The 26,430-nt window shown below is 43.2% G+C and overlaps 1 protein-coding gene across 2 annotated transcripts in view; it reads left to right on the top strand.

Moving 5' to 3' along the window:
* Window positions 1-11,730, top strand: part of LOC116952215 (monocarboxylate transporter 2-like) — a 67,731-nt gene extending 56,001 nt beyond the window's left edge. For both annotated transcript variants that reach the window (XM_032971350.2, XM_032971351.2), the window contains exon 5: window positions 938-11,730. In XM_032971350.2, the coding sequence (XP_032827241.1) occupies window positions 938-1,170 (233 nt within the window). In that variant the 3' untranslated portion in view covers window positions 1,171-11,730. The remainder of the gene's footprint in view (window positions 1-937) is intronic.
* The last annotated feature ends 14,700 nt before the right edge of the window (window positions 11,731-26,430 follow it).

Here is a 26,430-nt window from a genome sequence, read left to right as displayed (position 1 = left end):
AGACGAGCAAAAAAATTTAAGTTTATATTAATTTGATAAACGAGCGAGGTCTTGCAATACGAGTAGTACGTATACGCTTTGTCTGTTGAGCGTCACGTGATCACAACTGATATACGAGCGCTTTGATATACGAGTGCTTTGGATTACAAACACGTTTCCGGAACGAATTATGCTCGCAATCCAAGGTTATACTGTATATGCTTCTCAATCAGCTTGTTGAATGGGCTTGTCTGCTGTTTATTTCTACTGTTAGATAACTATTCGCATGCCAATTTAAAAACTGGTCATCAGAACACATTTTTCAATGTAATTATCAGCCCCCCCCCCCCCCATGGTGTAAAGGGTAGTCTTCAACCCGAATAAACTCTGGCCCCTGTGCTGTTAAGAAGCACCATTGCCCAACAAGTAATCAATTACATATTTATTTTTAAGGCCACAGCGTTATTGACGGATCGAGTCCCTTTTTTCTTATTGCTTGTGCACCACCACACCTCCGATTAGCAAGGTTGACTACGTTACGGTGCGAAAGAAGCTCCAGCAAACATACACAAATTCAAATGCAGCGGCATCACCGAATAATTAGTTTTAATTATCCCCCCCCCCACCTCCTGCTGTTGCTGTGTGCCTTAATTGGCTAAAACTTTTAAAAGATATCTCTTGATTTTAAGCTTTCGTGACTGCAGCAATCCATACTATTTGGTTCTTTTATTTTTAAAGATACATTTTGTATTTGAAATGATATGGTTTTTTTACCTTTGTTTTCATTCATTCACGTTTATTACGAATTTATTTTCCTCTCTGTCACGTCAGTCAATGAAACGGTGCGTGGTTTTTATTGATGAAAACCGACGTGAAGAGCTTCTCGGCTCACGGGCTATTTGAAGATGAACAGAAACTGAACTTCCTCCACTCCGCCTGTCCCCCCCCACCTCCCCAGGCTGGCTGGTGGACGTCACGGGCGACTACAAGTACATGTACTACGTGTGCGGCGCCATCGTCATGGTGGCGGGCATCTACCTCTTCATCGCCAACGGCATCAACTACCACCTGCTGGCAAAGGAGAAGCGCGAGCGGGAGAAGGCGGCGGCGGCGGGCAGGGAGATGGTCGCCCCTGGCACGCACAACTCCCCGCCGCTCGACGCAGCGGAAATCAAAGAGAGCAATGCCTAAAGGGTACACGGGCATTGTGGGGGGCAAGGGCGGGGGGGGGCGGGGGGGGGGGTGGGTAGATGGGTCACGGTAACACGGGGGAGAGGCTCTATCATTTGCATCGTCGTCAATCACACGCGCGTGGTCGAACCACTCGGGGCTCCGGAGGTGGCTTGAGTGGATCTCGAGGGGAGTTGCCATGGCTGCGGCGTCATAGCGCCCCGGCCGCGTGCCCGCTTGAGCTTCCCCTGGGCTTGAATCATGTGCTCCGGACCCACGGCTCTCGCTGGAGTGTGTGTTGCCGGTGTTCCACCCAGTGGTTGATGAGCACTCGACACGAAATAACTCGACGCGTTCGTCAATGGCTCTATTGCCGATAATTATATATGTATATTTTTTGTTAAGCCATTGTGTTATCGGCGAGGTGCTGTTGCTGAGTGTTTTTGTTGTTGTCATCCGTACTTGCGTACCGCTGCCAATGGCGCAGCAGCAGCAGCAGCAGCATCACCAAATAACAATAATGTGCACCAAAATAATGATGTCATTCGGCTTCATGCTTCGGTATGGCCTCGCTCAGAAGCAGAGTGGAAGAGCAGAGAAAACCACTTTCGTCTGTTGCACAGCTGCGGAGCATAGTTAGTAAGGTAGACCAGTGAAGTTGTAGGAGGTGGAAGACCTATATAATGCTGTATATCCGGATTTATTCCCAACGTGACACGTTCTGCACGACAGCCTCTCTAATTTGACATGCACAATTACCCGCATAAAACTCGTTTATACAATCGGGATATAATTAGTGATGAATTCATTGAAAGCTAAGAGAAAAAAAAAACAATCAATCTCCCAATGATTTTTAGTGCAGTGGCATGTTAGAATAAACAACTTTGAATGCACGTTGTGAATTATGTATTAAATATATTATAATAATAAAACATCCAGAAAGGATGTAAAATAACTTTCCGCATTATGGCAAATAATGGATTCTCTGTTGTGAAATGATCACGTTTTGAAAGACCGGCCTTAAAAATAATAAGTTTAATCCTTTGTTATTCACAAGAAGAATTATGATTTACTTCTAAGGAGGCATTCGTCGGTTAAGGAAGGCATGATAGCCTCATTGGAGAGGCATGGGGGATTAGTGGGTGCCAAGGTGGCGAGATGTTAGCTCCCTCGCCTGGTATGCAGGATGTTGTGCGCGTCTCTCTCCCCGTAGTCGGTGGATTTTTCTCCGGGTCTTCCGGTTTTTCCCTCCACATTTAGAATCAAAACGCGTTTATAGTATTTTGTCTGCTATACATTTGCACATGATAGGCCACTTCGTTGAGCTATCATTTGTGGCCAGGTCAATTCTGAAACAGAGCCATATAGCTCCGTGAGCCTTACCTGGTAAAACAATTAATAGTTTAAAATAAGTTTTATTAGTGGCTAGGGTGCAATAAATAGCATGGCATCTCAAGTTGTTTACTTATACCTTGTATACTGTTCTGGCACCAAAGCAAATCTATAATTAAATCTAAGTGTAGTGTAGTCTTAAACTTATATCATTTAATATAAAAAAACAGGTAACTTTTGTCCATCATTGAAAAAGAAAAATGTGAAACATTCGTTAAAATATGCATCATTTTCATTCGAAATTCGTTAAAATATGCATCATTTTCATTCGACTTGTTAAATATATATTGGATTGAATTTTAGATTGAATTTTAGCCACAGCCTCGTCGTGTCGTTCAGTAGTTCCAAATGTAACCCTACCTCCAACATTAAAACTACCCCCGCAGAATTGACCTTTATAGTTGAATTAATATTTCAAATGTTAGTACAGTATTTAGTTTTTTTTTTAAAAAATACAGCGGTTTTATATTATTTTCGGTAATGAAAACAAATCCTTTTGAATAAAAAGTAAGATGTCCGTGTGGTCCAATGCTCATTTAGAAGCGGTACTGTATTGAATGGGATGCTGGTTTACATGGCTTGATATGAACCGGTAAGGTACGCCCACAACATGAGTCGCCATTGTGCACTGGAGCATTATGTTACTCACAATTTTGTCAACGTCTTAATTTGTTATTCTCATTCTTGGTTCTTTCGGTAAAGTCACGTATAAAGGAAACAATTAAATAATAAAAATTTAAAACGATAAAACTCTCACGACGTTTCGACTGCAACACAAGCAATCATCATCAGGTGTGAAAGCCACAGCAAGCAATCATCATCATCAGGTGTGAAAACCACAGCAAGAAATTTTTCTTGCTGATGATGATTGCTTGTGTTGCAGTCGAAACGTCGTGAGAATTTTATTGTTTTATATTTTTATTACTTTATTGTTTCCCTTCTACGTGGTGACTTTACCGAAAGAACCAAGAATATGAATCCCTGCAGTCACGAAAGCTTTAAATCAAAATTTAGTTATTCTAAGTTGGGGCCCCCTTCATCGTGATAACATTTAGACATGCACCTGTGTAGACCGCAACGCCCAGAGGCAGCATTGAATCTCCGGAATTGGATGCTCCCCGTGCGAGTTTGAGCCATGCCAACATGCCTTCTTCAGTTGAATCCTCCGTTAAAGGTGAATGTGCAAATATAATTACTTAAGTGCTTGGAGAGGCGAGATGATGAAAACGTATGCTTAAACTTGATTTAAAACCAAAACTTTATATTTAAGACTAATTAATCCTACATTTCAAAATAAGAGCAAGCGGTGCACTATTTTCGTACTGTATTTTACATACATGTACGTGTTTGTGAACGCAACTTAAATTATGTATTTGTACATATTAGTTATTTTATAGCGACCGTTATGTACAAACGTGCACGGAACCGTCTTGCATAAAATGGTCCCACTTAAAATGCTTTGCCACACTCCCGTCGGAGTGTCTGAGAGTATTCCTGACAACTGAACGAGAGGGAATTAAATGCCTTTCAAGGAACTTCCTTGAAATAAATGCAATCACATCGGGGGTGACTTTGAGGCCTTGAAACACCTTCACAGAAGAAAACCCCACACACGTGCTCGCTATTAAACACTGAGTTCTGCATTACAATATGGTCTGCCATTATTAGACGTTTAAATTGAAACGTTACATTGATGGATCGTCCTCGAGTTACGAAGCGCATCCAGAATTGCTGGATCGTCGCTCCACCTCCTATTGTGTTTGTCAAATGTTATGTAATCGTTTGACATACCAGCCAATCATTGTGTGTGTGTGTGTGTGATTGTCCACATCTTTGAAGCACTCTTGATCGATTGTTATGATGTAGCCTGATGTTTGTCTTTTGTATCGTTATTTAGGGATCTTAATGCCAGGTGGTGTGTGACTTGCCCTTCAACCTTGCAGCAGTGGTTTGGCCATGGCTGGTGAAGGATAATGATAACTGTTGTTATCGTCATCTGTGAGCAGTTTATTTTGTGAAACGGCCTTGTAAATTAAACGTAACATCGCGTCGGATTTGACAAACGAGGGGCCTCGTGACGCCTTTTAACCAGTTGTTTTTGAAGAGTCGGCGGTGATGCATGTCACGGTTTCTGTATCCTGTGCAATGTCAGGGTGTAAACAATTGAGTTGCCTGCCCAATTTGGATTCGACAAGCCACGTTTTGTAATCCCGTACAATTTTAACAGCGCTGTCTCGAAACCGTATTTATGTTTCTACAAACACTTCCTGTGCCTTAAACTTTGCGCATCGTTGAAATGGATGTTTTGTATAATTTAAAAAAAATACAGCATTGACCTTGACCCCGATGCAACGACTCGTGTCTCCGTGGAAGTTCATAAATGATAACATCACTGGCCAGTTGCAAGTTGACATTGCTATTGATGTAAATGCCTACATTAAACTCCTGAATTATTTTGCGGGTACACGTGTTGGAGACAAAACGAGGTTGCGAGGCACATTTGCAGCGACTGGAGATAATTAATAATAAAAAATCACGAACCGAATTTCACAATAATGAGTAGTCGAGGTGTACTCGTGTCACTGACAGGTTAAAAGTAAACACGTATGCATCAAAGGCAAATATGAACTGTAATGCAGCTGTCGTCGGGATGATCTAGGTGGCATACATGCATAACCCCTTTTTGTATATGTATGTACGTATGTTGAACTTCTTTCGCACCGTACGTAATCAATATGCGCTTTTACTTGGGGAAAAACTTTGCCGAGTCCTAAGATAATTTTTTCTCAGGAAGGGGTCCTGCTTCGGTCTATTTCAGGAAATCCTTAGTGAATATTTCGTTTCGTTTTTTTTATCTTAGTGAGAGGAAATCCACAGGAGGCCACGCCCACTGAATCCCTTCCTCTCGCCCCGCCCACTGTGAAAGCAGACGCTGCTCCGTGCAGCTCATTTCCACTTGCCTCCTGCCTTCTCATTCTCTCTATCTCCTCCCCTCTTATCGTCACCCTCTCTCATTTTTGGATGGTCATCGAACAGAGACGGTCCCTGCATCGCGCGCTTTCAGATGCGCATCTGCGGCCGTCTGGAATGCTCTTCCTTCCGATATTAGGAATACGCTGGAGCTATGCACTTTTAAATCATCTAGATTGACAAACTAATTTCTTTACAACTGATTTTTGTGTTTAGTTTGCTGTCCCCCCCCCCTGCACCTCCTATGAGCGCAGTTGGCTATGTACGGTGCGAAAGAAGTTCAATATACAAACATCCCCAACATTTTGGCCTGTTAATTTCTTCTCCTCATTCCTACCTGATGCTCCTTCCTGCTGCTCATCTTGAGCTGTGCCTTCCTTGTACGTCTTTGAGAACTTCCATGCTGGCAAACCCTTCCCTTTCCCGGTCATCTCTTCCCTTTCCCGGTCATCTCTTCCCTTTCCCGTTCGTCCTGTCCTCCCGCTGTCTGCTGCCCATTTGCACAACTGACTCTATTCCCCTTCCCATGATGCTGTGCCACAGGTAATACGTTTTGTATATACCCATAAAAATAACAACGCAGACAGGACATTGACCGACTTTCTATACTGCTTCCTGCAGGCACCTTGCTACCCTCAAGTTGGGTATATTGTGCACACGAGTCTCACCCAAAGCCGCTAATTCTGCCCCAAATGCAGTAACGTGCAAGCGGATAATTTTTTAATAATAATCATCAAATATTTAAGTGCACGCACACTTTTAGAATGCAGTTAATTTGACACTGCAAAAAAGAAAACTTTCCTTGTATACATCGCTGCCAGAGGGGCAAAGTTGGGAAACGTGGTCCATCGGCAAAGGACAGAGAAGGGGCCAGAGATTCTCGTCTTGACAAAACAGCCGCGGCAACATCGTAATCATTACGGACGGGAACAAAAAGTACAAAATAGTGTTTTTTTTAGGAACGTATTAGCCGCGCGGTCAAAAATTGCGAAAATACCCAGGTACATTTTGGAAATAAGTTACTTCCTCTTGTCAGCTGCTTATATTTCACATCGGATTGTGGGTAGAGAGTAAGGTTAAGAGTTCCATTGGTAGCGTTAGCTCCCTGAGAGCGATTGTAAAAGGGCGAACTTGATTTGAAGCTTTCGTGACTGCAGGAATTACTGTTTGGTTCTTTCGGTAAAGTCACGTAGAAAGAAAATAAATTAAATAATAAATCACGACGTTTCGATTGCAACACAAGCAACCGTCATCAGGTAGAAGTAAATTTGAGAGAGAGACAAAACACAGACACGGAGACACACACACAGACAGACACACAAGCAGAGAGAGAGAGACAACACAGAGACACACAGAGAGTATCTATGTTGTGTGTCTCTCTCTGTGTGTCTCTGCTTGTGTGTCTGTGTTTTGTCTCTCAAATTTAGTTCTACCTGATGACAATTGCTTGTGTTGCAATCTAAACGTCGTACTCTATTATTTAATTCATTTTCTTTCTACGTAACTTTACCGAAATAACCAAAGAGTGTCTAAGGGCGCTTTATGCATTTTAATTATTATTAAATATACACACACAATAATGTATCAAAGGGCTTAGAATACAAATATATACTCCCATGTTGATTGTCTCATGGTATAATGAAATGCTGTTTGAGTAGCTAAATCTCCCATTGTATTAAGGTTAATGGACATGTTCCACTCTCACCCGCCCCGACTGGACATCTGTGAACAAGAGCTTTATAGCTCATCAGATTCCTCCTGCAGTATAAAATAAATATTCTGATTCTGAAATTGACGTCATTGTTTTCGTCCCACGGTTCAAACGGCGAAGCGATGTCTAAGAACGAATAGCTTCAGATAAACTTCTGCGCATCGAAATTCACATGAAACCAATATATGAAATTTGAAGCCCTACAATCATACAGATGATATGAGGGAGATAGATTTCTGTTGTCAATTTCGCCCAGGTAGGCAGATGTTTTACTGGTAGGAACGAAGTTGTAAACTGAGTGTACCAGCCTGCAATAGATTAATGTGTCCGTCCGTCCGTCCCCTTTCAATACTTTAATGAAGTGAAATCTCGTGCTGTTGGGTGTAAAATCAGCAATAGACAGCGCAGAGACTTGTCCTACCAGCCCACCCTGCAGGGACCTGTTCCACTGTCGAGAGCCATGAAGCATATTATTCTTTCGTGGTTTGTTCATGCACTTTTACAATGACGGACTGGACTCTGGTAAACCTGCCGTATATCTGGTTCGGTCACTTGAATTACTCGAGAAATAGATACCAGCTCTCCTGAGTGACGTGAGGGAGACATTCGTAAAACTTGTTTTTAGGCCACATTCTTAGGGGCGACGTGTGGTCTTTAAAATGTCTTCGTCTAGCTTAAACCAATGACGTACCATGCATTATTCACGTGGATATTGTATTGATACAATGTAATGTTGGGAACAGAGTATTGCTTTGCTAATATCAGCAATATATACGAAACTTCATTGATGAGAAAACCCCGTATAACAAGAAAAAAAATGTGCACAGGTTGGAAAACGGGATGTTTCAAACAACGTGCATTTTGTAAAAAAAAAAAAAATCATTAGCAGTTCCTGAAGCAGAGCATTGTGTGGTTTCCTCTTGTCCACGGTCACGCATCAAAATCAATTTGAGCAAATGCGACCAGCAACGGTGGTGCGTTGATGGACGACTGTCAACTGAATTTTGATTTAAAGCTTTCGTGACTGCAGGGATTCACATTCTTGGTTCTTTCGGTAAAATATTGTTTTATATTTTTATTATTTTATTGTTTCCCTTCTACGTGACTTTTACCGAAAGAACCAAGAATATAACTGTCAAGTGAATTTCGCCTGCATTCGAACTCATCAGCATCAGCCAAGTTCATCGTCATGGTGATATTGCGATTAACTCACGAACTCACCTGCACTGTTAGTCGGGGATGGACATGGCACAGTCCCAGGACCTACGCATTCGATTTAAGACGGCACAGCTTGTATTCTTTTGCTGATGCCCCGTGGTTTTCTCACGCACAGTGGGAATCGAAGGATGCCAGCAGGACTGTGTTATGCTTTAGATATTTCCAATAAAGATACTTTTTTTTTGTACGAAATGCTGTCTTAATATTTTCACAATTTTATGTTGTGCAAAATCCAATGAGTGTTATTGTTTTCTTGGGTTAAATGTTTAAGTTTTCTGATGTGGAAGGCACTCCAGTATTAAAATATCTGAGCGAGGAGAGTGATGTTTTAAATCCGTAGACTCGTGGTGTGTTTTGGTGGTTGAGGGAGTTGAGTTGGTCCGGATGGATGTGGCTAAATATGTGCACGAAGCAATGCCACGTGACCATTTTTTTTGCTTAATTTTACCACCGTCACTGCTAAGCAGAATACCCCACGTGTCAAATAAATCAGAAACGATAGAAACACGTCCATTATACTGGTTATTGTGGTGGAGCCTTTGTAGTAATCATAATCAGCAGCAGCAGCCATTATACATCCACTGCTAGATGGAGGTCAAGTCTGAAACGTCAAATGTCGTGCTCAGCTGCTGAAGTACGTTGCACTCCCTTTCCATATAGTTTGTGTTCGTAACAGTGTTGATCAATCTTAGCATGGGGGGGGGGGTGGGTTTTGGTTGGGAGGTGCTAATTAATAACTGGCATTTGCAAATGGTTCACGACACAGCGGATTTCTTGTTTAACGCTCTTGGTGTATAAATTAATTAGTTATACGTTACAATGTTGGGTATAGTTAATTATTTCTCGACAACAACAGGTGGGTTCGTCAAGCATATTCGCTATTGTATAAATACATTTCCGTAATGTTTCAGCTATAATTGTGGGGTAAATGCAAGTAATGCACTCTTCTTATTAAACGCCTTCTGCAAATCTGCTTGGAAATGATTATAGTTGTTGTAGTGCATTTGAGCAAATTATAAATAGTGCGTATGTTACATTATCGCGTCTGAAAATGCGATATAGTGCACCTACTGTTAGCAGTATGTGTTTGGGTTTGTCGTTCTGATGTTTTAAATGTCGCCTTGCTTTTAAAAATAGTATTTGAAAAATCACTATGATTTGCTGATGCATTGCTTCTGTGGATCTTAAGAAGGGGAATACAAATACAGCAGTTGCGTTTTCAAGGCTTGCAAATAACAATGCATTTTTTGGAACCTAACTCTGGTAAGATTTAAAAAAACAATGTTGGGGATAATGGTGAGCTGGCTTTACTGTGTATTTTATATTTGACGAATTTAATATAAGATGGTCTTTTATTGTTATTATCGTTGTAGAATTGTTAAAACATATAATTTTAATGACAGGTCCAAACGTCATGAAATAATTCTTTATAAATATAAGTGCACTGCGTGAAAACAATTATTAACAATAACATGTATAATAACGTTCCTTGAATGTATTGATATAGTGTTGTGTATGTGTTTGTAATATTGTAGAATGAACAACCAAAAGTGTCTTTTCAAAATGTTAAACGCAATTTTTAAGCCTTGCCGAGTTTTTTTCGACATGGCAATTGTCCACAAGAGAACGGCATCGTTGATAAATGATGCACAATCCCAATTCAGAAGACAGTATTACGCGTGTTATTTAGAAGCTGAGACCACATAAAACTTTCATTTTATTACTAACGCCAATGTAAAATAAGTACCGTAAGCCATTGCGTCAAAATAAAAACTCACTCCTACGCATTTTAAAAGTAATGGGCCACTTTTCCTGTGAGCAGTGCATTCTCCATCTTTCGCAAATAAAAGCCAACAGAGGATTTCATTCGATTAATTATTAAAGCTCTATTAATGTAGACGCACGAGAAGTGCCTCACGCGTCGTTTCAATGATTGCAAACATTAAAGCCGGGGGCGCGGGGGGGGGGGGTCAGTTGGCTTTTGAAGACACTAGAATTTCGGCGGGCTACTGCCAGCGTATCCTAGCTCCTGCCTATAAAACAAATCTGCACCACTCGATTGTATGTAGGGTGTGTAGGCATATATTCCTAAAAATAATATAGTGTGGGGGTTGGGGGGTCGACAATATTGTAAACCTATTGGATTAACTTTTAACCCCCACATCTGGGAGGAGGGGCGGGGGGGGGCACTTTCTGTAACTTTTTTTGATTCGGGCCTTCTGAATGGCTCTCATAATTCAGTTGGCGGACAACCGCGCGGACACACGGAACGCCGGGCTTTCATGCCAGATGACATACCGCCCGTCCTGAGCCCACATCCGCAGTGGCCCAAAAGGCTGTGAGGCGCGAGGTATCTTGAGCCGTTACCTCCCAAAGTTAGTCACGAGCACAAATGAGCACCATTAAACTTTGACCCCCCCCCCCTCAAAAGGTGTTCAAGAAAGAGAAAACCTGGACTACCGCACGCTTTGCTGCTGCAGAGTGGAATTCAAAGAGAGACTCTTGTGTGTGGTTTTTTTATTTCCCAAAGGAGGGGAATTGATGGGAAAGCCGACGGTTTTGTCCACTTTTCAATTGATGCTCGCTGTCCGGTCGATTTTGCGGGTGTCCGGTGGATAAAGAATTGCTCCTGAAGATACGTGTACTTTAAATGCATCATGCCACAACAGTGCCGGATTAAGCTCGTGCGGGGCCTGTAGCATATGTTATAAATGGGTCCTAAATAAATAAACACATCGATATTAAAAACACAAAGTTTTACTCGCAAAGTAAAGTAAACGTATATTTAAATTTGCTATACCGCCAGATGATACGACAAATCGCTAAGCTTAAACACCCAGTCGTTCATAAAAGTTGAAGGCCGTATAGTACTATAGTAATTGAGCAAGCGCAGAATCACTGAACCGGAATTGACAGCTTGAAAGCATTTAGCGCGGGGCCCTTGAAAGTGCGGGGCCCGTAGCTACTACATGTGTAGCTACTTTTGCTACTACGATAATCCGGCACTGTGCCACAACGCAATAAGCTTCGCATACATTGGGCAGCATCAGTTATTTTCATTGGCAAAGCACACGTGACCTGTGTTGTGCCCTATATTGGCCGCATTGAAAACCTGACAATGCACTTGAGGTAAATGGAGAGGGGGGTGTGGGGGGAAGTTTTAAAGTACGGCAGTATGTAATGTGTAAAACTGCTTAAAATGTTTGAGAATACACGAATTAAAAAAAAAATATCGTCAAAATGTGTGTAAGTTCATGATATCTGCCTAAAATAAATGGATTTTCATGCTCTTCGTGCTCAACGTGAAAAGACTTGCCAAGTGTATGGGTGTGTCCCATGCCTTAGGCCACATAGGTATTATGCTTTCCTTGAAATCACCCACTGATTTCAGCCAGGCTCCAGTCCATTATTTGTCCACTGCTGGATGAAGCCCTCCCCGTGTCTGCATGAGGAACTTCACCACAGCCGTGGTCTGTTCACTGCTTGGTAAAGGCTTTCCGCATCCCCCCTCCGTCATATCTCATGGTCCCACGGGGCCACGATCCGTCTCGCTCCCGCACGCGGAGTTAACAAGTTGGCGAAGTTACACAATTCTAAAGCGCGGCATGGATTTCCTTTGATTCAGAGGCGCAGAAACCCCAAAGACGAGCGGGGGCAGGTCGCCAGAACCGGCACTACCAATCAATTGCCGAAGCTCTGCGGCCCTCAATTGAGATGTTTGGCCACCTCCATAAATAAGTGATTGTGGGAGGAAATCGCGTTAAAATGTCATCCGTCCACCGTGTTGTGGTTGTTTTCCTCGGACGTCTTCCCTTCCCTTAGCTGTGATCCGTCACCAGCCTTGTCCATCGGCCACCATCCCTGCTGGCTGTGTGTCCTGCTCAACGTCAATCAATTACCTATATTGTGTCCCCTCTTCCGTCTCCCAGTGTAATTCCAAGCAAAATAAAAATACGGCAGTGGAAAGATATTGAATAAAGAAGGATATTTTAAAGCAGTGATGAGTAAACAAGATACGTTTTTTTTGTATATTGTAATATTCATTATTATAAGCAGATTAAGTTATTGAGAAAGAGAACGGGTGGAAAAAAAGCAGACGTGGTAAATCCAGTGTACTCTAAATTAAACTTTTTATTTAACCAGGTTAGGCCCACAGCTACGCAGCTCTTTTTAAGAATCGATCTATAGTGCCTCTGAAATTTCCGCTGGCACTTGTTTTATACTTTGTGTGAGAGACAATATCGAGTAATTGATGATAACAACATTATCGTTTCATGTTTAACTGGTAGAGCGATTTGAACAGCGTAGCATTGGGGCAGTGTGGGACAGCAATAACCACCAGACCCAATTGGCTCACCACCAACTCACCAACCACTCACAAAGAGTTGGAACCTCGGGTTGAATTTCAAAGACGGCATTGACAGTGGTGTAGAACCATGAGCTCAATATACTTTTCCACCATCGTCATCAGAAATATGCGCTCGCATATATGCGACATGCTTCAGGCATTGGCCCGATTACAAAGCAATAATTATTTATAAATGGGGCATTCAAATGTAGGGTTTTTTACTTTTTTACAAACTTATGTTTGGTTTTCTCGTTTCAAAGTTAGTTAATGATGATAATGGTACAGTTATTATTTTTTTGTACATATATATCCGTGCACACTATATACTTTGTAGCCCTACTTGCGTTGGGAACCTGAGGTGATCCTGCTGACAAACCAGCCACACACACCCAGCAAGAGACACAATGCTACAGAGAGCTCCTGGAATATTTAACGTGTAATTTTTAATTCAGTTTTTTTTTTTACCAATTCAATAAGTTTTGGGGAGCGCAAGTTCTCTCTCCGTTTGGTGGTGGAGACATTGTGAGCACTGTATCGATACTATACCCTCCGTAGACGTGTCTGTGCTCTTTACTTTAATCGTGGCATTCTCTGTGCTGGACAGGGTGAGTTCAGCAGGCCTGGTCTGTGTGAGTCGAGGTGAAGCCTATCTGCTCTTGTCTCGTTTTTGTTCATCCCTCTCCCTTCGCCTCGGCCTCTCTGCGTGTTCGTACTGCTCTTCCCGTAATTGCTTCGCGTTTGTTCCTCGTATTCTATTCCTCATTATCTGTGTTTTGTTATTCGCTTGCACAATGGACGACCTTTAGGTATTTACGTTTTTTGTTGCGTGTGAACGGATTGTTGTGGAGCTGCTGAGGTGTGCCTGAGAACTCGCTCCACACACAAAGTCACTCACCCTACACCCAACAGTTCTCCCTGTACACAGAGTACAAATACTACAACAATGAGTAACAATCCATACTCTTTGGTTCTTTCGGTAAAGTCACGTAGGTAGAAAAAATAATGTTATATTATTATTCTTTCGGTAAAGTCACGTAGTTAGAAAAAATAAAAAATAATATTAGATTATTATTTTTTCTACTTACGTGACTTTACTGATATTGCAGCAATCTATGGACTGGACAGTGAGGGAAAAAAGTATTTGATCCCCTGCTGATTTTGTACGTTTGCCCACTGACACATAAATGATAAGTCTATAATTTTAATGGTAGGTTTGTTTGAACAGTGAGAGACAGAATAACAACAAGAAAATCCAGAAAAACGCATGTCAAAAATGTTATAAATTGATTTGCATTTTAATGAGGGAAATAAGTATTTGACCCCCTCTCAATCAGAAAGATTTCTGGCTCCCAGGTGTCTTTTATACAGGTAACGAGCTGAGATTAGGAGCACACTCTTAAAGGGAGTGCTCCTAATCTCAGCTTGTTACCTGTATAAAAGACACCTGTCCACAGAAGCAATCAATCAATCAGATTCCAAACTCTCCACCATTGCCAAGACCAAAGAGCTCTCCAAGGATGTCAGGGACAAGATTGTAGACCTAGACAAGGCTGGAATGGGCTACAAGACCATTGCCAAGCAGCTTGGTGAGAAGGTGACAACAGTTGGTGCGATTATTCGCAAATGGAAGAAACACAAAAGAACTGTCAATCGCCCTCGGCCTGGGGCTCCATGCAAGATCTCACCTCGTGGAGTTGCAATGACCATATGAACGGTGAGGAATCAGCCCAGAACTACACGGGAGGATCTTGTCAATGATCTCAAGGCAGCTGGGACCATAGTCACCAAGAAAACAATTGGTAACACACTACGCCGTGAAGGACTGAAATCCTGCAGCGCCCGCAAGGTCCCCCTGCTCAAGAAAGCACATATACATGCCCGTCTGAAGTTTGCCATTGAACATCTGAATGATTCACAGGACAACTGGGTGAAAGTGTTATGGTCAGATGATACCAAAATGGAGCTCTTTGGCATCAACTCAACTCGCCGTGTTTGGAGGAGGAATGCTTCCTATGACCCCAAGAACACCATCCCCACCGTCAAACATGGAGGTGGAAACATTATGCTTTGGGGGTGTTTTTCTGCTAAGGAGACAGGACAACTTCACCGCATCAAAGGGACAATGGACGGGGCCATGTACCGTCAAATCTTGGGTGAGAACCTCCTTCCCTCAGCCAGGGCATTGAAAATGGGTCGTGGATGGGTATTCCAGCATGACAATGGCCCAAAACACTCGGCCAAGGCAACAAAGGAGTGGCTCAAGAAGAAGCACATGAAGGTCCTGGAGTGGCCTAGCCAGTCTCTAGACCTTAATCCCATAGAAAATCTGTGGAGGGAGCTGAAGGTTCGAGTTGCCAAACGTCAGCCTCGAAACCTTAATGACTTGGACAAGATCTGCAAAGAGGAGTGGGACAAAATCTCTACTGAGATGTGTGCAAACCTGGTGGCCAACTACAAGAAACGTCTGACCTCTGTGATTGCCAACAAGGGTTTTGCCACCAAGTACTAAGTCATGTTTTGCAGAGGGGTCAAATACTTATTTCCCTCATTAAAATGCAAATCAATTTATCACATTTTTGACATGCTTTTTTCTGGATTTTGTTGTTGTTATTCTGTCTCTCACTGTTCACATAAACCTACCATTAAAATTATAGACTGATAATTTTTTTGTCAGTGGGCAAACGTACAAAATCAGTAGGGGATCAAATACTTTTTTTCCCTCACTGTATATGTCCTATAGCCATTGAACCTGGCAGACCTGAGTTTGACTCCTGCCCATGGTCTACATCAGTTGTGAGTTATATCTCTCCTGGTCATGCCTTACACCCTTTCACCAACTCACACCAACCAGTGTGTTGAAGTACGGTCAAACAATCCCCACGACCGAATTGCATGGGGATGCCTTTATCCAGCAATCGATTTACAACGGAATGTGCATTGCAATATCCTAAGCAAAGCAGTAAACTAATTGGCGCGTTTTGTTTACGTGACAAACCTTTTTGGCTGTGTCGGGTGGTGGAGGGCTACGACACATTTATACTTACGCGATCTAACCCAAAAACCTTTATTATTAATATAATTTGTAATGAAACAAGATGGGGGGGGGGGGGGGGGATTGGAGGGGTGCACCTGATTGGCTCACGAGTGACGACATCACATTATCCCTCTATTTAAGACCGAAACAGGAGGAGGATTTCTCCACGAATCTGTCTGTTGCCTGATGACCCTGGTTGTAATTACTGCCGATGCGTCCTACTCGAATTATGAATGTTGTGGGTTTACTCTCCGACACACCGGTGTGCTGAACTGGTAACGAATTGGCACGTTCTGTTTACATGACAAACCTTACTAATTGTCCGCGCCGGGTGGTGACGGTATTAACAACACATTTATATTTACGTGATCTAGCCCAAAAAAAAACGTTTATGTATCATATTGGTCGCGAAAGCCTACGTGTTAAAGTGGTTGCTAACGGCAAGTATCTTCAAGTACCCATAATAATCTCCCAAACTCCACTGCGTCATGCTGGGACACAGCAGGGTTGGGACCCCGGTGTCAGCGAAGCTGACATCTCGCCACCATCAGGGTCACGGTGGCGAGGAGATGTTAACTACCTCGCCTGGGGTACGGGAGGTCGTGGGTTCGATCCCGACACTGACGCCACGGCAGCGAGGAGATGTTAACTACCTCACCTGGTATACAAAAGGTCGGGGATTCAATCCCGACCCTGGTCGCGTGGATTTTTTCTCCGGGTCCTCCAGTTTATCCCTCCACATTTACAATCAAAATGCATTTAAGAGTATTTGGCTGTGATAAATGTCCACGTGATAAGCCACTTCCGTCTAGCTATCATTTTTGATGGCCTGCTCGCTTCTGAAAAACAGCTATATAGCTCAGTGAACCTTATTTGGTAAAATAAAAAAAAATGGTTTAGTTTTAGAGCTGCTACAAGATGTGATTGGTGGGACTTTGTTATCAGGTCTTTGGAAGCAGCAGCAGCAGCAGCAGGAACCAGTCTCTCTTTTTCTCTAAAAGAGAATAAAGTCACAGAGTTACATGTTGTGTAAGCACAGAAACAACAACAACATAGTTAAGAAAAGGCGTTGTACACAATTTAATCCGTTAATTACGAGCATGCAAAGGCCCCGTGAGATGTACGACTGTCTCTTTCAAAGGAGAGCTAGGAAATAGGCAGGGCACACAGTAAATGTACTTTGTGTGTTTTTTCTCTCTCATGTTTTCTGAAATCACATTCAACATTGTTTTTTTTGTTATTCCCACGTGCTTCATATCATCCAAGAGTACATCATTAATAATTTAGCAAACATACCATAATCTGCTGTAATTAATACAAAAAATGCACGAGCCCAATTTAAAATAAAAAAATCTTTTTAGCAATATATCCGCTAACTTTTATTTATTGCAACAAAAATTGGCCCATAAACTGGATGGTCGATGTTCACCACTTATAAACACAAGCAACATATTATTTGTAAATCAAGTTATTATATTGGCCCCAAAGTAAGAGCTATTTAAACGCTTTTTTTACATTTATTTTACAGGGGAATATATCAGTTACATTTTATAGTTTATCGGGAAACAAGTATTGATAATTTTGAAATGTGTAAATTAATAAATGTCGATGCACCTTTGGCCAACGTGATAAGGAAGTGTTGTCACCATTTAAACATAGGGCCGGTGATGGCCATTTATTTATTTTGGAATGTGTTTTGTCATTTTCTTATTAGTATTGCAGATTATTTATTGACCAACTGATGTGCTTATTACTATTTCTGCCCACCCCCCCCCCCCCAAAGACGAGTAGAGAACTCAGTAAAAAATATATTTATTACAGGCCATAAACACAATGCATGCCATCAGTAATGATCCCCTTAGGGAATTTCTCAAGAATTGTTTTTTTTTAAGTGAGGCCACCTTTCAGTATTTTCTTACTCCCCCCCCCCACCACCACCAATGCAACCAACTCTTACCCCCCTCTCATACTTCCCCCTTCTTTTGTTGGGAGCATTAATATTAATGCTGCTCAATATATATGCCAGAGAGAGGTCGGTAAAACACCGGATTATTGTTGGCGGTAAAACCTGCCTTTCTATTAACGTCTACAGACACGGCGGGATGTGCCTTCTGAACCTTGGGATGTTCAGACCCTCATGAACTCTGCCATCCACGTGGGAATTTGGGGGGGGCCCACCGCACAAACCATAAATGTATGAGAGCGTGAGCCGGAAGGTCTAGGAAAATGAATAATACATTTTTGCAATGCCGTATATTCGAGCGCTTACAGTATGCTCAAGAATTTGCTGACACACTCCTATGTTTGTATATCAAAATTCCCAAACTGCATGTCCAAAATGCTGTAAATATGAAAACATACACTTGGCCAAGAATTGTATCAAATATTCAGGAAAGGCCGACTTATTTTCTCGCTAAAAATATTACAAATATCCAAGCAAAGTTCGGCATGGTGTTGTGCGTAGGAATTAGGGACTACCTTATGTGAGTTGATGTTATACAATTAAGTCTTTCGTATCTAATGGTAGGGGTAGAGGGAAAAAATTGTTCACACGGAGGGCAGAATAGGACTTTCGAATCCCTTTGGTAGGCCACACATGAATACCCATCTAAGTATTATCCAATATTAACATTAATTAAAACATGTGGCTCCTCTACCGCACTAATGCGAGCGATCATGCCTGTACCTGCTTTCCTCATGCAGATTAGAGGTTTGCGGTGATGGATACATATCGTTTGCCGGTCGTTTTGAAGTGGTAGGCCTCATGTATGTATGTATGTATGCTGAACTTCTTTCGCAGCGGATGTAGCACACCGTGCTAATCGGAGGTGTGGGGGAAGGACAACAAACTAAACACAAAAAGCTAATCTCAAGAAATTAGTTTTCAATCTATATTTAAAATTACATAGCTCCAGTGGCTTTCTAATATTGGAAGAGCGTTCCATACGGCCACAAAAAAACGCATCTGAAAGCGCGCGATGCGGTGACCGTTTTTGTTCGATGTTCAGCCAAACACCATGGCTGCGTGATGGTTTATGGTCTTTGACAAGATCAGCAAGGTACTCTGTCTACTGGCCACGTGAAATGAAGCAGTGGACCAGACTGTGGGCATTCCAGGAGAAAAAAAAAAGCATTAAGACGAACAAGCTGAATCCACGAGAGAAAAAAAAATGTGCCCGATATTTTTTCATTATTTTTCCGTGTGCCCCATTTTCTTCACACATCAAACGAAGCAAACGCACACTGCCAAGTCGAATTCGTTCAACAAGAAGCTCAGATGTGCGATGCAATCCCAAATTCAACCCTAACTATAATCAGTAGCGTCGAGTCAGACGCATACGTGTGCTGCCCATTTGTCGCGGTCACTAGTTACGCTGATTGGAGCTCACAACAGAGCCCTTGCACAGCTGAAAGGGGTGCAATTATCCCGTGAGGAGTCGACTGTAATCACAGAAAGGGTGGCCAGAAGTTGAACTTTAATTCAGGGCTATTGACGAGGAATCCCAAATGCAGAGAAGTAATGTTTAAAGACGGCACACCTTGCAGAAAGCAATCACCGTACAGAATACAGTGCGCAATGCATGTTTGGGAATGAACGCGAGTATTTTATATATACAATCATCGGATTTACCCAGTAAAAACAAAATAATGTTTTATTCCATCAATGCGAGGCCCTTCCGTGCCGATGATATTTTTCCGCCAGAATTTATTCCAGCAGACAAACCCTGACGTTCGGAATCCACACTCTCAGCCACCTCGCCACCATCTTCCCTCAACATCCCTGCTTGGAGTTGTTTCACATCTGCCGTCCGTTCTAACTTTCACCTGGAGAAACGTTGCCAAAACTCGAATTGTCCTCTCCCTGCGCCGAGTCCCCAAGGCTCAGCAAAGACTGCAGTATGGATGAAGAAGAACGCCTCCCGTTCACGGCAAGTTGGCCTCCAACAGAAGGCAGCGGGGGCTTTGAGCAAACCTGGAATAATGAATTACTTACATCTGAGTCCGCGAGTTCAGAATCGGAATGTTGTTTTCTTGCCTGGAGGAATCTAATGAGTTATAAAGCTATTTTTTTTAATCACAGATGTACAGAAAGGGCACGGGGTCAGAACAGGGGAAGGACAACAAAAACACGAGTTGGTCATGTCCATGTGAATATCCCTTCTCTATTTGTTTCCAGGCTTGCAACGCTGCGACAGTTTCTTCATCATTTCAATATTGTTCTTTCTTAATGGTGCTCCATTGTGGACGACAAAACAACCAACAGAATGAAACCACATCACCCCAAACACAGGGGGGTTGCTTCGACAGCACAATTTGTCAGCGCACTGGACTTGCAACACAGAGGTCGCTGGTTCGACCTCCCAAGTGTGTTGCAGTTGAAACGATGGGTGGTTTACTTAAATCCTCGCCCTGTCCTACCTCTGTCTAATCCACCCAGCTATGGTACACCCAGCAAGTCGTGTGCGGTGGGGTAAAGCGTGGGTACTCCTAGCTCTTCCAAGAGCTGCCTGGCCAGCGTAGAGGAGTCGCTTCCGAGCGCCCTTTTGTGGAGACCCTTTCTGGCAGCAGTGACATGAGCGAGCTATGGCAAGGGCTGCACCTGTGGCCTTTTGAAGCACCGACAATGCCACAGGTGCGGCTATTCGGGCATGAACTGACACGTCAAACAAAACCGACAGGGAGATCCTGCGGTTGAGTAGCATACGAGAATCACGCTACCGACAACCAACGATTGGTTAATGCGTGAAGGCATCTCGTCAATGGGTGTCGTTGGAATGACCCAATGCCCTCATGTGGAACATGTACCAAGTGCACAGTGTATTGGCATTCCGATGAGCTTTACAGAGGCAAAGGACGTATGCATCTCTCATGCAGCACTGTCGAATGCCTTCGTGCATATTTAAAATGATACATTTTTAAAACGATGTAAATAATTATACGGGTTGGCAGTGTTTTTGGACAACTGAACTTGATAACGAAGAGTAGCAGAGCGCTGTGCCCCAAGAAGGAAGTTAGTTATTAATCGGTGTGCGTACGAGCAGCTAAGACACGTGGCTCTGAAACAGGGTCATTAACAATGACAACAATGGAACAAAAAAACTGAAAACTCTTTGGAGAGATGGACGCTTTGATATTTGTATTTGAACTGTATTGTATTGACAGAAGTCGCGTGCATTCGGGTACCTCCGAATTAGCACGGTTGGCTACGTATGGAGCGAAATACGTCCTACACACATACAGAAGGAGGAACACATGAATTAGGGAACATGCAGGTTAAATAAACGTTTACGGTAAGTGAGTTTGGGCAGAACATGGCACTAGATTGGTGAATGAGGAGGAGGGAGGAGGAGGTAGGAGGGGGAGGTAGGAGGAGGAGGTAGGAGGTAGGAGGAGGAGGTAGGAGGGGGAGGTAGGAGGAGGAGGTAGGAGGAGGAGGTAGGAGGAGGAGGGAGGAGGTAGGAGGAGGAGGTAGGAGGAGGAGGGAGGAGGTAGGAGGAGGAGGGAGGAGGTAGGAGGTAGGAGGGGGAGGTAGGAGGAGGAGGTAGGAGGAGGAGGGAGGAGGTAGGAGGGGGAGGTAGGAGGGGGAGGTAGGAGGAGGAGGTAGGAGGAGGAGGGAGGAGGTAGGAGGAGGTAGGAGGTAGGAGGGGGAGGTAGGAGGGGGAGGTAGGAGGAGGTAGGAGGGAGGTAGGAGGAGGAGGTAGGAGGAGGAGGTAGGAGGGGGAGGTAGGAGGAGGGAGGTAGGAGGGGGAGGTAGGAGGGGGAGGTAGGAGGAGGTAGGAGGGAGGTAGGAGGAGGTAGGAGGAGGAGGTAGGAGGGGGAGGTAGGAGGAGGGAGGTAGGAGGGGGAGGTAGGAGGGGGAGGTAGGAGGAGGTAGGAGGGAGGTAGGAGGAGGAGGTAGGAGGAGGAGGTAGGAGGGGGAGGTAGGAGGAGGGAGGAGGTAGGAGGAGGTAGGAGGAGGAGGTAGAAGGTAGGAGGTAGGAGGGAGGAGGTAGGAGGAGGAGGTAGGAGGAGGAGGTAGGAGGAGGAGGGAGGAGGTAGGAGGGGGAGGTAGGAGGTAGGAGGTAGGAGGTAGGAGGAGGAGGTAGGAGGAGGAGGTAGGAGGAGGAGGTAGGAGGTAGGAGGAGGTAGGAGGAGGTAGGAGGAGGAGGTAGGAGGAGGTAGGAGGCGGAGGAGGAGGTAGGAGGCGGACGACGTAGAAGAAGACGACGTAGTAGACGTTTAACACGTAGGCTTTCGTGACCAGTATTATTCATAATAAAGGTTTTTGGGTTAGATCGCGTTATTTATAAATGTGTCACAACCCTCCACCACCCGACACGGCCAATCAGTAACAAATGTGTCACGTTGGCATCAGACAAATAGTTCACTGCTGTAGCCCACCGGTGTGTTGAAGAGTACATCCACAACATTTATTATGGACGTAGTCAAAGACGACGTAGAAAAATACGACCAGTGACGAAGTGTGCAGCCAAGAAACGGAACGCGCCCGAGAAATACGTCTGCCAGGGAGATGGAGCGAGGTGCATTGTTGCATTGCGGAACCTTTGAGGGATGGCGACAAGTTGGAGAGGCTTTTATTTAAAAGTGGATTGGTCGTGGCTGACGATATGTGATGATCTGATTTCACACACAACATTCTGCTGTGAAAATAAAACTCAGTTTGCACGTATGAATGCATAATAATTCGAGTTTGTTTCATGTATTGATATATAAAGACTTCAGTGAAGAATACCAGTAGCAGGACAGCTCAGAGCTGTGATGGATATATCATACGGTCGTAATGGCTAATGGCGATAAGTAAATTCATATTCCACGTCACCTTTTTTGTAGACCTGTAATTAGAGATTAAAATATGCCCTGCAAATTTGAAAAAAATAAAATGACGGCACATTGAAACCCCGATTCACATTTGCGCAGTGACTGATGAAGTCGCTTAAATATATCAAGGCAACGCCGACGATACACATCCCGTTCTTTTGAAAGCCATTGTTACAAGTGCTCACCGTGCCCCCCTCCCATTACGTTTCAACGCAATTCCATGGACAACCATCAGGCACTGGGCTTGAGCAACGTGGCCATAGTTTTGGACGCCACGGTGGCGAGATATTAACGACCTCGCCTGGTATGCGGGAGGTCGTGGGTTCGATCTCGACTCTGACGCCTGCTGTATATTCGGGGTTTGCGTGTCTCTCTCCCCGTGGTCGCGTGGATTTTTCTCCGGGTCTCTCCGAGTTTTCCCTCCACATGTTGATTCAACATGTGTTTAGAGTATTTGGCTGCTATAAATTTCCACATGATAAGCCACTTCGCTGAGCTCTCATTCGTGGTCAGGTCGCTTCTTTAAAAAGAGCTCAGTGGGACTTACCTGCTTATATATATTTAAATGGTTTAGTTTAATTTTATGACTGCAGTCGAGACACACACCGTTACGTTATCCTTAATGCATTTAAATGGCACGGACTTCTCAGATTATGACTAAAGACTGCACTTGCTGTTTAAGGAGACGTGATCTTCCCGTGAGGAAATCCATTTGACTTCTCAGACAATTGCCCACAATCAATATCCCCGGCTTTAATTTAATTATCAATCGGCGGAGTGTGTTAGAGCTAATAGGCTGCGTGGAGCCACCAAATCGCACATCGAGAATCTCAGATGCTGGATTACCTCCATGTAATCCAGCATCGCTGCGTTGATTTTCTCTTACAGCGGTTGAAGGACTTGCCACGTCTGTTTTGTTGTTGTTGTTGTTGTGCTCGGTTGATTGTTGTCTTTCTTTGGCAGCAACTTGGCCACTCCTGGGGGAGGGGGATGTGTTCTCGAGCTTCGGATTAATTGGGCAAAATCCGAAAATATTACCTCTGTCCGATATTTTGGACGATCCAAGTATTGTTTGTAAGTTTGTTTCGGATTGGTATGAAAATCGGACGTCACAGGAATTTACATCACTTCCATGGCAAGGAGTTTCTCGAGAGCGCCCTTTTAGTGGATGACCTTCTGCCAGCGGTGGCGTGGGAAAGAACTCGCATGGCTGCGCTTTTGTGCCTTTAGTATAATCGCAAAAAAGTGCAAAAAAAATGAGGAAAGCGACTCTCTCAATTGTTCTTTGTACGCTAGACTGCAGCGCTGCCAATAGTCGAATCATGTTCTAAGTGTACACGAAGCTTGGCGACTCAAACGTAATCCCCTCTTCACCATCAATCCTTCAAATCATCAACACAAATCATCAGTTTATTTTGGTATAGCCCTGTGAGCCACTCGGCTCTTGAATCGGGTGCAACCACAACAAACAAAAAAACGAACAAGAAAAACATCTTAAAGTGACTATGTGACTGTGCAAACAGAAAATCCATGGAAAAATAAAAACAGCAAAAATATTCCTCAAAAAAGCACCGTACACCAACGCTGTGTGCAAAAAATCTCAGTGGGATGCAAGTCAAACAACAACCACAAAAACTTAGATTAAGGCCATCAGTCTAACTCCGTACTACAACAAAACAAACATGTTCAAACCAAAAAACTTTTCCAAATCACCAAAAAATAAAGCCATAATTGCAACGTAACAGTGATCACAATGACTGTGACCGAATTTTTACAATAAACTACATAAATAGCATGTAACACCAAACCCTACAGCCATAGCTGGCTGCATGAGTTACTACACAATAGAAGCATCGGTCGGAGTATCAAATTTTTCAATGCACCTTTAAGATCAGCACGCTAAATCAAAATACAGATAATACTTTGCAGCGTCATCCGGAGCGAAACATTTTATTTTATTTTTCGCCAATGAATAGCAGTGGCAGCTTGGGGTGTACAACTCTTCTAGAGCAGTTTTGAGAGAAGATCTCATTGGTAGCGATTCAAGTTGCAGTTTATTGGCAATAGCATTCCAGACTCTGGGGGCATCAATAGCAAAGGCCCTTCCTCCAGTTTTTGTACGGCAATAGGGAATGTGAAGCTGGTAAATGAGCGAAGACCTGAGGTCAAATTTGTTCTTTGAAACAGAGAGGAGATCCAGCAGGTAGTCTGCGGATTTTTTTGTAAGTACATCGTGAATAAATAAGATCTGGTGCACAAGCCGTCGAACATTAAGAGATGTTAAGTTTGACCCAATGTAGAGATCATAGTGGTGAGTCCTATATGGGCAGTTCAATGTAAATCTTAAGGCCGAGTGATAGATGGAATCAAGCTTCTTCAGTACAGTACTTGGGGCTGATTTATACACGATGTCACAGTAGTCAAGTAGAGGAAGTATGGTAGCTTTTATCAATTCCAAACGGAACATTGGGGGGAAGCAGTGCTTGTGTCGATACAGAAAACCAATTTTTATTTGTCTTTTTACCAATATAATCAATGTGATCTTCAAAATTAAGTTTTGAATCCAGGATGACCCCAAGATACGTATAGATCTTGACTTGCTCTATTTGACAATTATTTAAGGAATGTAATTGGGGAAAAATAACTTCCTGCTTTAGTCCTGGTGAGAAGCATTGCACCTTGGTTTTGGAGGTATTCAGGACTAGTTTAAGATCAACTAGCTGATGTTGTAGTTTGTTGAAATCACCCTGTAGCTTAGCAATCACGTCATCCGGAGAGCGGCCAGCAGCAATAAGTGTCGTGTCATCTGCAAAAAGATTTACCCTGGAATGATCCAGGTCAGTGCCCAAGTCATTGACATAAAGAGAGAACAAAAGGGGCCGTGGATGGAACCCTGTGGAACACCTTTTGTTATCGTAACACTGTTTGACCTCCAACCATCTGTGAATACAGTTTGGGTGCGAGAAAAGAAGTAATTTTGCAACCATTTTGCTGCGTTTTCGGAAAAACCGAGGCAACTTAGTTTACTAAGCAGGGTGTTGTGGTCTACTGTATCAAAAGCTTTGGACAGGTCTAGAAAAAGACAGGCACAGTACTGCTTATTTTCAAGGCTACTGTAAATGTGATTCAGAGTGTCTAATGCAGCAGATGTGGTGCTGTATTTTTTTCGGAACCCAGATTGTTTTAGATGTAGTAGATTGTTGGTGGACAGGAAACTGATCATTTGGTAGGTCAATAATTTTTTCAAAAATTTGGATCAACGGGGACAAAATTGAGATAGGTCGGTAGTTATTTGGATCATCTTTAGGGCCCCCTTTGTGAAGTGGATGGACATAGGAATGTTTCCATTCTAGAGGAACTGATGCTTCTTTGATGGACAGGTTGAAAATATGGGCTATCGGTTTGTATATTAGCTGACCAACAGTTAGTAGAGCAAAGACAGGAATACTATCTGCTCCGGTAGAGGAGGACCCTTTGAGGTAGGACAGTTGTTTCAGAACATTACTTTCGTGGATTGGCTGGAAACTAAATTCGTTTAATGTTTGGACAGGGGTGTAGAAATTCGCTGGATTAGGGGTGACTCCCAATACATTATCAAAAAGATTAGCAGCTTCAGAAAAATGAAGGTTAAAATTGTCAACTATTTTTTTGGGATCTGAAAAATATTCCCCATTTCGGTTAAGCTCAACGGGCAGATTGTTTGTTTTGGATGTCTTTTCGATACATTTGATTGTTTTCCAGAAAATCCTGGCATTTCCATGTGATTCCAGGAGAGTGGAGGAAAAGTAG

The sequence above is a fragment of the Petromyzon marinus genome, chromosome 46, assembly GCF_048934315.1.
Source record: "Petromyzon marinus isolate PM22_M1 ecotype Great Lakes invasive population chromosome 46, UKy_Petmar_22M1.pri1.0, whole genome shotgun sequence".
In the NCBI taxonomy this organism is placed as follows: domain Eukaryota; kingdom Metazoa; phylum Chordata; class Hyperoartia; order Petromyzontiformes; family Petromyzontidae; genus Petromyzon; species Petromyzon marinus.
The sequence above is the reverse complement of the archived record's forward strand: the minus strand, read 5'-3'. Positions and strand labels throughout refer to the sequence as shown.